This window comes from Leptonychotes weddellii, chromosome 2 (genome assembly GCF_054177405.1).
Source record: "Leptonychotes weddellii isolate Sample4059 chromosome 2, ASM5417740v2, whole genome shotgun sequence".
Taxonomy (NCBI): Eukaryota; Metazoa; Chordata; class Mammalia; order Carnivora; family Phocidae; genus Leptonychotes; species Leptonychotes weddellii.
In genome coordinates, this window is record NC_138370.1 from 36,769,295 (window position 1) to 36,781,037 (window position 11,743).

At 59.6% G+C, this 11,743-nt stretch overlaps 1 protein-coding gene across 4 annotated transcripts in view; it reads left to right on the forward strand.

Moving 5' to 3' along the window:
• Positions 1 to 2,630: 2,630 nt before the first annotated feature.
• Positions 2,631 to 11,743, forward strand: part of PDLIM2 (PDZ and LIM domain 2) — a 13,268-nt gene continuing 4,155 nt past the window's right edge. Inside the window, exons 1-7 of one of the 4 annotated variants that reach the window (XM_081810101.1) lie at positions 2,631 to 2,752; positions 2,977 to 3,098; positions 4,225 to 4,319; positions 5,015 to 5,166; positions 7,987 to 8,056; positions 8,172 to 8,323; positions 8,484 to 8,562. In XM_081810101.1, coding sequence (XP_081666227.1) covers positions 4,227 to 4,319; positions 5,015 to 5,166; positions 7,987 to 8,056; positions 8,172 to 8,323; positions 8,484 to 8,562 — 546 coding nt within the window. In that variant the 5' untranslated portion in view covers positions 2,631 to 2,752; positions 2,977 to 3,098; positions 4,225 to 4,226. Of the gene's footprint in view, positions 2,768 to 2,976; positions 3,099 to 3,555; positions 4,021 to 4,224; positions 4,320 to 5,014; positions 5,167 to 7,986; positions 8,057 to 8,171; positions 8,324 to 8,483; positions 8,563 to 11,743 lie in introns of those variants that run through there. The other 3 variants (XM_081810102.1, XM_081810106.1, XM_081810109.1) reach the window with 3 other exon arrangements.

Below are 11,743 nucleotides of genomic sequence, written 5' to 3' on the forward strand. Positions count from 1 at the left end.
GGGCACCCCTACCCCAGGTGGGTGGGAAGAGGTGGTGGTGCCTTGTTCTGCCTGTGAATGACAGGGCCATAGCCTGGCCCCGGCAGTTTCCTTGAGCCTGGGTGTGGCCTGGGCCCCAGTGGTGGTTAAACAACACCTGGGAGAACAAGACCTATGTGCCCTCCGTCTCTTCCGTCCACCCCAGTCCTCACCACGATCTGCTGCTTTTTTTTTTTTAAAGATTTTATTTATTTATTTATTTGAGAGAGAGAATGAGATAGAGCGTGAGAGGGGGGAGAGTCAGAGGGAGAAGCAGACTCCCTGCCGAGCAGGGAGCCCGACGTGGGACTCGATCCCGGGACTCCAGGATCATGACCTGAGCCGAAGGCAGTCGCTTAACCAACTGAGCCACCCAGGCGCCCACCACGATCTGCTTCTAAGTTGGTGGGTCCAGCCCATCTTGTGGAAATGACCATTCTTCAGGAACCCACTGGCCTGTTCCAGCTCCCCTGTCCCAGCTTCTTCCCATTCCCTGATGCCCTCAAAAAAGTTACAGCGTTGATTGAGACTTCCTTTCCCTGGAGCAGAAACCAAATCCACACCCTCTGATGGAGCCCTGAAACCTCTGCAGCACACCAACACTATGCCCTCGGGCTGCCTGCCATGACAGCCCTGCCTGCACAATGACCGCTTCTGTGCCTTGACCTGGCTGGAGGGAGGCAGGAGGGGAGGGGACGGGTCACGGGCCAAGGGGGGAGGGGGATCTGCGGGGTCGGAGTCAGAAAGCGCTGTAGGCCACTGGGGATGCTCATCCCATTAGAGAGGTGAGCTGAGTGATTGCCCAGGGCCGCAGAGTTGCTTAGAGCAGGACAGTACTCCCTTCTGGTCCACGGGGTCTTGCCCTTGGGTCAGTCGATTTTGTCTTGGTCATGAGTTTTGTGAATGCACAACCCACAGAGCAGAAATCCTGCAGATTAACCTGTAGATGCTAGGGACGAGGGAAAAGTCAGGAGCACAAAGAGATGTAAAACAGAGGCTCTGCCACAAATTGGGGGTGAAGGAAGGGAAATGAATCCATTCAATCATTCAAACAATATTCATTTGACCTTACTGAATGCCTACTGTGTGCCAGGCACTGTGCTAGGCTCTGGGGATGGAGCAGTGAACTAGTCACCACCCTCCCTTGCCCTAAGAGGAAGCTGCATGCCAGTAGCTTTATATGGGAGGACAGTCTGCACACAGGGGGCTAAGGTAGGCACTATCCCCATTTTACCTATGGGGAAAGTGAGGAAATTACCCACGGTCACACACTAAGAGGCAGATCTGGCATTTGAGGCTAGGTCTGTGTGACCCCAAGGCTGTGCTTGCCTGTCCTGCAGTTTCCTGCTCCCTCAAGGGCTTCCAGGTAGTTGCGTGGTAGAGCACCTGTGTCAGGCCAAGTGGCCACTCCAGGAGGCCCAGGACTGTTTGGTGGGAGAGAGGCTTACACACACCGAGGACAGAGGCCGTGGGAGGCTGGCTGCAGTACGGCTGGCAGTGCTGGGAGGATGAGACACAGGGCATAAGTAGGCGGGAAGAGTGGGGAGGGCACTCCTTGCAGAGGGAACTTGGAGGGAATGACTCATACCTGAGGCAGGCAAGTTTCAGCTGTGCCCACAGGTGTGCTTCCCTGAAAACAGACCAGCCTGACGGAGTGCAAAGTGGAGACTAATGGGAGATGCCAGAGTCAGCTCTGGTGGGCCCTGACGTGTCCGGGTTGGGGGTTGGCAGGTATGGTGCTGGGGAACCATCTGCCAGATGGTTCTGAGCTGGTGCCTGGGGCCTTTCCTCGGCTGCCCTCTCCCTCTCCCTAGAGCCTGGGTTCCAGGTGGTTGGCAGAAGGCTGGCCTCATGGGCAGCGAGGGCCCGTGGTGATTGCTGGGGCCGGCCCACCCCAGGCAGGACAGCAGAGAGGGTGAGGGGAGGGCAGCCAGGAATGGAAAAGTATCAGCCCAGGAGAGCGCCCGGCGACCACCAGCCAGGATTCCTGCCAGCTCCTGGGCCTCGAAGGTCGCCCTGAGCCGAGCAGCCTTGCGGGGCATCTCTGCGCAGCCCCAAGAGCCCAGCAGCCCGCAGCCAGCGCCCGGGGAGCGCGCGGGCCGTTGGGGAACGGAGCTGAGGAGGGCGCGGGGGCGGCCCCGGCTCGGGATCTGTGGGTGTCGGGGCCGCGTCCGCGCCAGCCGCGGAGTCGGAGCCGGGAGTGGGCGGAGGAGCCAGGCGGACGGCAGACAGGCCCAGCAGGCCCTCCCCCGCCCGGGCCCGGGGTGTGTGTGTGGGGGGGGGCGTTGCTCGAGGGCCCCTGTGAAGGCGGGTGGGCGCGGCCGGCCTGGGAGAGCTTCAGGGGGCGACAGCCTCCGCTGTCCGCGCAGTGGGGCTCGCGACCCGTCACCGGAACGCCTCCCAGGGCCTCCCGGAGCAGTCGGGAGAAGGGCACCTCGGGGAGGACGACCGCAGCCTCTAGGGGGCTCTAGGGAGAGAAGCCCCCGCGCACCCCAGCAGGGCGCGGGCCAGGTGACAGCGCCGGGGCTGGGCTGCGCGGAGGAGGCGGCCTCCCGGGCCAGGGGCGGTGGCAGGGGCGGCCCCGGGATCACATGGGCGGAGGCAGGTCCTGGAGCCCCGGGCGGGCTCTCCCCAGAGTCGGGCAGACGGCGGCGGCGGCGGTGTCTCCTCACCCTCCCTCCTTCCCTTCCCTCCCGGGTCTGGCCGCCCAGCCCGACGGGTTAGCGGGAGCCAGGTGAGCGGGAGCCAGGTGAGCGCGCCCACCTGCGCACCGTCCGCACGGCCGGCGACCTTCCCGGGTCCGGGGACCTCGCAGCTCTGCGCGCCCGCGCCCCCTCTGCGCTGCTCTCGGCGCCCCGGCTCTTTCCTCCGCCCACGGCCCCCGTCCCTGCAGCCTCGCCTGGAGGCCGGCGCCCCCTGCGTGCTGGGCTTTCCTGATCCCGGGCTCTCCTCCTCCAGCACCCGGCCCGCGGGTACTTTGGCCTCGGAGCGTAGGAGCCAGAACTGGGAGAGCCGGGCGGGCCGACGGGCTGGGCACCTCCCCGCGGCCCAGGGCGCGGAGTCCACCGACCGGCTCAAAGGTCTGAGAATCCAAAGCCTCTGTGAACCGCCAGCGCCGGCCTGGGGACCTGGGGGACCTGGGCAGGGACAGGGGCTAGGCCCGGGCAAAAGGCGAAGCCAAGGACCCGGGAGAGGGCAGACAGCTCTTCTTGCTTGGGCGCCCTCTCCCCAGGCTCTTAAACACGGGAAGTGGCCCTAGTGTCCTTGATAGATTCCCACAGCACTTGCAGTCTCTGGGCCTCCCCAGGGGCAGCCCCTGGGGTGGGTGCTGGGCAGGGTGGTGGCCCAGGGCTGGCATTACAGCTTCCTGCCTGAGTTGGCTCCTGACTCCATAACTAGAGGCTCAGGAAATCCTACCAGGGCTGGGTCTGCAAGGACACTCCCTTGCCCAGCGGAGGGGGCTGTGGATGGGAGACCTGCGGCCCCAGCTAGCAGGCAGCATCAGTCAGCTCGCCCTGCTAGCCATTGCCAGGGGGTGGGTGTGCCCAGCTTGGCAGATGAGCCCGTCCTTCTGGCTGGGGCTGTTCAGAGGGCAGCAGGCCCCTGGGGGAGGTGGGAAGCCTAGTCTTGCCTACCTGGACCGCATTGCCAGGGGCCAGGCAGGCAGCCCAGAGGCCCCTCTGAAGACCCCGGTCCAGTCCCCACCCAGCCAACTATTTGAACAGTCTGTGGTGGCATCACCCCCTTGTTTGCTGTCACTCCTGTTCCCAGAGTGGTGCCCTCCCCCAGAGTGGGGAGGAAGTACCTTGTGCAGTCAGTTTTGGGGACAGGAAGCAAGCACTGATGGGACTTAGCCTTGCCCGGGGCGGGGGGGCGGGGGCAGGAAACGGTGACATCTCCTACCACCTCCAGCCCCTGCCCGCCTGGTCTCCATCCAGCAAGGCCCTGTGAGGCACCCTAACGGCCTGCCTTCTGGGAGCTGCGCTGCTGAAGACCGTGGCGGTGAAGGGGGAACTCAGAGTCATGGCTTCCCAGGGTGGGGGGAAGTGAAACCGGGGTGGGGGGTTGAAGGAGGGAGTTAGTCACTTCCTCTACCCTCCCCCTCCCCCCCCTCCCCAGCCCCTAACTGGCTGCTCCCTGGACCTGTCATCCTCTCTCTTTTGCTTCTTCTCCCACCTGACAGGATCTCTGTCCCTTCTTCCTCAGATATGGCGCTGACGGTGGATGTGGTGGGGCCAGGGCCCTGGGGCTTCCGGATCACTGGGGGCAGGGATTTCCACACGCCCATCATGGTGAGCAAGGTAAGGGCTAGTTCCGGGAGCTAAGGAGGTACCCCCAGAGTTAGGGTCTACCCTGTCTACCTGGTCTCCACAGGTACCTTTCTTTTTTTATTCTGGAGTCAGAAGGCCTGCTTCTGGGAGTGTTAGCCTGGGGAGGACAGGGACCCCATTGCCATGGGGATGTGGTGACCACTTCGGGAACAGACTTCTAGGGAATGAAAGGGAGCTGGGCCAAGTACAGGGCCTGCTCTTTTCTCCTTGGTCACCAACCCTATACGTGCTGGCGGCCGCTTGGGGGGGTTACTAGAACAGGAGCCCCAGGTCCTTGGTAGTGTCTTCTTGACCCAGGCCCAGGCCAGGGAGCATTCACGCGGCAGCTACCTGTATGGTGTGCTTTGCAAGGGCAGGGCTCTCTATCCAGAAGTATTTCCAAGCACAGCCCCTGAAATCCTGCCATTTCTTCAGGAGGCTCTGTGAGGGTTCCAGTGCTGGGGTGAGGGGCATGGTTCCACTCCAGCTCTGGGAGGGGATTAGCTGATGAGCTGGGCAGACACTGCTGGGCAGGGAGACAAAGGGGGACACGGGCCAGCCTGGTTCAAACCTGCTGCTGTGTTTCTTGGCAGGACAGAGAGAAACCCCTATCCTCTATCCCTATAGGAATGTCATCGCTGTCTGAGCAGGCGTATCTCAGACCACTTGTTCCTCATCCCCTGCAGGTAACTGAGAGGGGCAAGGCTGAGGCTGCTGACCTCCGGCCTGGCGACATTATCCTGGCCATCAACGGGGAGAGCGCTGAGGGCATGCTTCATGCTGAGGCCCAGAGCAAGATCCGCCATAGCCCCTCACCCCTGCGGCTGCAGCTAGACCGGTAGGCCCCCCACCTCTGCTGGGCCTGCCAGCATTCTTCTCCCCTCTGCCAGCCTGCTGCACAGTGGCTGCCCTCAGCCCCAGCCTGGCCTTCCTGGGCCTTTTTGGCTCATGTTTGAGAAGGTCCAGGCTCTGGAGCTGTAGCAGGATGGGCTGAGGGGTGTCCCTGTGCTGGCCGGGCATGCAGCCATGGGCAGGGCAGGCTGGCATCAACCACCTGGATGCCCGGGTTTGACTGGTTCCCAAGTGTGCAGGGTACAGGGTCTGGGCATGAAGTGAGTTGAAGAGGGGAAAGGTGTGCCTTCGGCTGGGTCTCCTGGGCCCCTGCCTCCAAGAGGGAATGGCCTTTGTTCAGATCCTGGGGGGTGGTTTGAGGAGTTTAGGGGCTCCCCCGCCATTGCCTCTCTGGGCTGTGCAGGTGAAGGCAGATTCCCAGGCTTGGGTTTTCAGCCAGGAGGCCTGGGTTGGGGGTGGGGGTGGGAACAGGTGGCTCCCTGGGGTGGAGCACCAAAGTGAGTCACAGGGCAGGAATGCTGGGAGATCCCCCAGCCAGGAGAACCCTCTGGGCGGGCCTTGAACCTGAGTCAGGTACCTCCTGCCTCTCTGCCATCCCCTCCCCTCACTGGGCTCTCTCTGGGCCCTGGCTCCTTGCCCTCTCTTCACCCCTACCATCCCACAGTGCCATAGAAGCTGGCTCCCATGATGCTCTCATGGCCTTGGCTTCTTTAGTGACTCCCTCATGCCACTCAGGCTTGTGAGTGTTTGCAGGAGTGGGACCCAGAGGAGGAGGGTGGAGAGTACCTCAAGGCATCTGGGAAGGGAACCAAAATCTACAAGGGACTGCAGAGTGGGGTGGTGGAGGGGCAGGGAGCTGCTCACGCCATCACCTCCTGTAGGCTCCTCTTAGAGGGACCCAGTGCCATCAGGGAATGGGCCTGACCAAGTCCCTCCAGGTTTCCAGCTCCATGTTGGGCAGGTCAAGATTCCCTGCCTCTTCTTTTTGTCTGGGCTGCTCCTAAACCCTCCCAGTCTCCTCTACAGGAGCACCCAGAAACTCTGGCAGGAAGCAGTGCTCTGGACTGGAGCCAAAGCCCAAGCTCCCTTCACTCTGGCCCCACACGCCTCCTTGGGGAGGCTGAGGCTGGTGTGGTGTGTGGTGACTGCAGTTCTTGTTGACCTCTCTAGAAGTGGCCAGAGATCCAGGAATGGTGTAGTGGGGTTGGGACATGGCAGGCTCTTTCTTCACCCTCAGTTAGTCCCAGACCTCCAAAGGCCTCCTGTTCAAGACTCCAGCGGGAAGGGCCTTGGAGGGGGGGTCCCCGGGGAGCTGAGGTGGGGGGCACATCTTTTGCTGGCTACCTTGATGATTGGTGGGGAGCTGGGCCTGCTTGTTGCCTTGGCTCTCTAGGTCCTGCAGGATGGTGTGGGGGCGGGGGGAGACAGGCTCCACCCTTTGTTTTATGGAGGAGAAGCCTTCAGAAGGGACCGGGAATGACCCTCTCAAAGATATTCGAGCCATTAGCAGCAAAGCTGGTGGGGGACAGCCTCTGGCTGGGCAGAGGAGAGTGCACAGCGGGCCCGGCCACTGTTGGACTTTAGGAAACTCCCTTTCTCTCTCTGGGCTTCAGTTTCTCCGTGCGTGAAAGATAAAGGATTATTTATATGAAATCAGCACTCTCCCCCAGAATCGATCTATAAACTGATGCCGACCAATGACAAAGTCTAGATGAAATGCCCAAAAAAAGAAGAAAAGAGAAAAAAGAAAAAGAAATAAAAAGAGGGGGGCGCCTGGATGGATCATTCATTAAGCGTCTGCCTTCGGCTCAGGGCATGATCCCAGGGTCGTGGGATCGAGCCCCACATTGGGCTCTCCGCTCAGCGGGAGGCCTGCTTCTCCCACTCCCCCTGCTTGTGTTCCCTCTCTCACTGTGTCTCTATCAAATAGATAAATAAAATCTTTGAGAAAAAGAAGAAGAAAAAAAATTTTAAAAAAGAAATAAAAAGAGGGGTGCCTGGCTGGCTCAGTTGGTGGAGCCTATAAGACTTCATCCCTGGGTCTTGAGTTTGAGCCCCATGTTTAGCATAGAGATTACTTAAAAAAAAAAAAAAAGAGGGGCGCCTGGGTGGCTCAGTTGGTTAAGTATCTGACTTTGGCTTAGGTCGTGATCTCGGGGTCCTGGGATCGAGCCCCATGTCTGGGCTCCACACTGATCAAGGAGTCTGCTTCTCCCTTTCCCACTGCCCTACTCCCCAGCTCGTGCCCTTTCATGCTCTCTCAAGTAAATAAATGAAAAAAAAATTTTTTTTTTTTAAAGATTTTAGTTATTTATTTGACAGAGAGAGACACAGCGAGAGAGGGAACACAAGCAGGGGGAGTGGGAGAGGGAGAAGCAAGTTTCCTGTGGAGCAGGGAGCCCGATGCGGGGCTCGATCCCAGAACCCTGGGATCATGACCTGAGCCGAAGGCAGACGCCCAACGACTGAGCCACGCAGGCACCCCAAATAAATGAAAAATCTTAAAAAAAAAAAAAAAAGACAGGGGATACTGTGAGTTTTTAATAAAATTGAATTTATGAAATTGTGTCCATTCTTCATATTGAGACTAAACTGTCCATTCCTTTGAGAAATGATGGTGGATATTAATAATAGTTGTTTGTTTTGAACTTGGCCAAGTTGAAAGTTGACAACCTGATGCCCACATGTCTTGAGCATTTTACGAGTCTTGAGAATCTGTTGTGGGAACAGCTGAAATCTGCAGCCCCTGTCAGGTGAGCGGGGTTCCTGGACTCCTGTCACCTGCCTCCCTCTGGCCTCTCCTCAGGTCCCGGGCTGCTTCCCCCAGGCAGACCAATGGGGAAAGCTCTGTGGAAGTGCTGGTGACTCGCTTCCAGGTAGGATGGTGCCTCCTGCTGGGAACTCCAGCACCCTGAATTGAGGGGAGCCCTGAGGGGCAGGGCCGGTAGGGGATGGGGATGGGTGCTCCCTTCCCGGCCCTTCTCTCCGCAGGGCTCCATGAGGACGCACGCGGACAGCCAGTCCTCCCTGCGGTCTTCCTGCTCCAGCCCCGTGTCCTCCAGCCCCCAGCCAGGCAGCCCCTTCTCTACCCTGTCCCCCAGCAGCCCACATGCCCTCCCTGGAGAGGCTGTGGTCAGCCGCAGGTGAGCGCGGGGAGCGGGGGGGCATGATGGCAACAGGGTCCAGAAAAGGCCTCTCAGTCTCAGTAGCTGGGTTTAGGGGAGCCTGAGGGCACCCTCTGTGTCCCTGAGGCAGGCTGGGTGGGACACCTGGCACACACACCGTCCGTTTCCCACATTTCAGTTTCCAGAGCCTGGCACACTCCCCGGGACCCACTGCTGCTGACCGCTTCTCCTACGGGGGCCGCCCTGGAAGCCGCCAGGTGAGATGCCTGGGGGGAGGAGAGAGCCTCCCATCCGGCCAGGGTGCCAGTGGCCCCCATGGGGCTGCAGAGGGCGGGTCCCCCTGGGGCAGCCAGCACCTCCATCTCCAGCAACAAGCATACCCCTCCCCTGAGCCCGGAGGCCACTGTGTCTGCTGGTGGGCCATGCTTACTGTGCCCCAAGCCTGCCTGGCCAGTCCCAGGTGGCCTTCTACCTCCTGTCCTCCCACTCGCCACCTCCCCCCTCCTGCTAGCGTCCTCCCTTCCTGAGTGTTTCTCTTGGGCCAGGGCTGAAATAGTTTTGCTGCTGTTGTTGGGATGGTTCCCTTTGGCTCTGGCTGCATCTCTTGAACACATTCCTCCCCATTCCAAGCCCCATACCCGCCCCCAACTCCCATCACCCCATCCCCCTTCCTCCTCCTCTGACTCAGCCCAGAGAACCACCAGTGGGACTGCGGTTCTGCCTCAAGTTGCACTTGGCTTACTTTCTGTCTGCCCTCCTCCCTGCCCTTCTACCCTGGACAACCTTCCACACCGCCCACCACCCCCCCTACCCGACCAGGTCCCACTGTGAACTAGTGACAGTCGTCCCCCCCCCCCCTTGGTGTTATTTCTCCTCTCTAAGGGCAGGAGTGAGGAAGTGAGGGAGTGAGGCCGCCAACAGTCCTGGGCCACAGCTGCTGGGGGCAGAGTTGGGGGGGGGCATGTCCAGCCTTTGGGGTGAAGGGGATGAGGCCCAGCTGCTGGAATCCTACCTCCGGTTGATTTTGCATTCCAGAAAGCAGAGCCTTTGGAGATGGCTGGGGAAGAGCATTAGAAACTGGGGGCTCTGGGGAAGGAAGGAGAGGGCTCCTGTGGGGGCTGCACAGTACGAGTTCACCAGTGACTCCTTGTGGGCCCACTCAGTGGCCTGCGGGCAATGTAGGCATAGAGATGCATTCGATAAGATCCCCGTCTTTAAAGAATTTAAAGCGTAGTTGGGGAGATAAGACAAGCATGTAAAGCAGTTTGGGAACAATTAAGAGCTAAACAGTGTGGTCTTAATTATGAAAGCAGGAGGCATTCTGGGAGGGGAAAGATGAGTGTGGGCCTGGTGGCCTGAGAAGCCTTTGTCAGGAATTTTGCTGGACGTCCGAGGTAGGACTGGGTAGGGTTTAGATTAGAGAGTGATAAGCCAGGGAGATGGGAAAGCAGCGTACAAGCAAGACCTGGCATGTTTGGGCCTGGGTGGGGGTGGGGAGGGGCTCCTCTGGGAGATCTTTGGGCTGAGACCAGCTGGGAATGTGCTTGGCCCAGGGCATGGCTGGAGAGGGTCCATCCATCTTGGCCTTCTTCCTTGTGGTTCCCAAACTTGGGCAAAGGGGAGATGCTGGTGGTACGGGGAGTGGCTCCCAAGCCAGCAGCAACACCTCGGAACCTGTTAGAAATGCACATTCTCAGGTCCCAGCCTGGACTTACCGAATCAGATGCAAGGGTGAGGGTGTGGAGCAGGGGCACAATCTGTGTTTTAAGGAGCCCTTGGGGACATGATGCAAAGATTCGAGGACCACCCATGTAGTGTAAACAGGAGCCCTGGGCTGGGTGGCAGGGAGACTTGCGGTAGTCCCACCTCTACCATCTAACCTTGGGTAAGCCCCTCTTTCTCTCTCTGGACCTCACAGTCAGTCCCCATGCTCCGAGTTCCCTTTTTTGGCCTGAGGACCGTGGTCATTCCTTCAACAAACTTTTGCTGAGCAGTTGCTTTGTGTCAGGCACCCTTCTAGTCTCTGGGGATGCATTTGGTGGATAAACAGAAATTCCTAACCCAATGAAGCTTGCATTCTGGTCTCTGAATGAGGCTGTGGTCAGATGGTGTGGGAGTCACCAGATCCCACACCTCCCTCTTGGGAGCCACTGTGTACTTTTAGCACCTTAAAGGCTCTAAGAAGTCCCATGAGAAATATATTTAATTTTATTAATTTCCTAAACTTATTTAACTACAGAATTTCTCCTGACATTTCCCCCCCCCACACACACACACCTGCCACACCCTTATTAACATCCCTGTGTTCACCAGAACACAGTTTGAGAGGTGTTGGCTACACATGAGCTCTTGGGGGGCAGGTGAGCCGCTTCTCTGGACTTGGGGGTGAAAGGTTCCTTCTGCGAGGGCAGGTGTCCCTAGCTGACTGGGAGGGAGGGAGGAGAAAGGCAGAGCTGCTCCCAGTGAGGGAGTTGAGCTCCTCTCCACCAGGGCACGGTGGTCTGGCAGGAGGAAGGGGGTTAGAGGTGGCTGTAGGTGAGGTGCCCCCACCCCGGTCTGCTGTGGCCGTGGCCTTGCTGCTGGCTCCTGAGCTGCAGGCACAGGACCCCACCAGCCTTTATGGGGCCCTTCTGGAAACTGGAAGCTGCCACCTCTGGGTAGGCCCATGCCTTGGTGAGCAGATGGGACGTGAAGACAGCACCCCTCCCTCTGGCTGGCACGAGGACTTGGCTTGCAAAGAGAGCCAGGGTGGATTTGGGCCGCCCTCCCCGCTAGTCACTGCCCTGTTCCGGGCATAGCCCGGCCGCTGACGGCGCGAGGGCCGTGGTTCTTGAGTACCTGGTGCTGACGGCCCTTCTTGAGGAAAGCGTCTTACCATCTGACAGCGGACCACATGGCACCAAGAGCAAGAGGGATGTAGACTGGTGGAAGAAGAGTGAGGGTCAAGGGCTGTCTTCTCAAAACCCTCAAGTTGCTGTTTTTAGCTGAAAAATGCATGCAGTTTTGTCCTTTGACCCCGTACTTTGTCCCTGACTTTGACTCTTAAAATTGAGGGACTTTGGCCTTCCAGAGAACCGTGCCCTCAGCCCGGTGCACTGTGGCCTGTCTGGTTGTTCTGACGTACCCCCTCGTGGGGGCTGGCAATGGAGAGGAGGCAGGGTAGGACGGGTGGGTGCACAGGCCAGAAGGTGGAGCACAGTGAGGTTGGAGGCGACATTTCCACACAGACGGCAAGTGTAAAGAGCCCAAGATGGATGCACCCCTGGAGAGGGGGCGCGCTGCTGGGCTGTGGGTCCAAAATGGGCCTGCCCACCCCCAAGACTCCCTGGGGCAGAACCAGACCTCCAGGGCAGCCAGGAGACCTGGGCCCTCTCAGGAGAGGAAGCGTGTGTAGGAGAGAGGCCCCTCGTGCAGCCCCAGCCCTGACCCTAAGAGGGG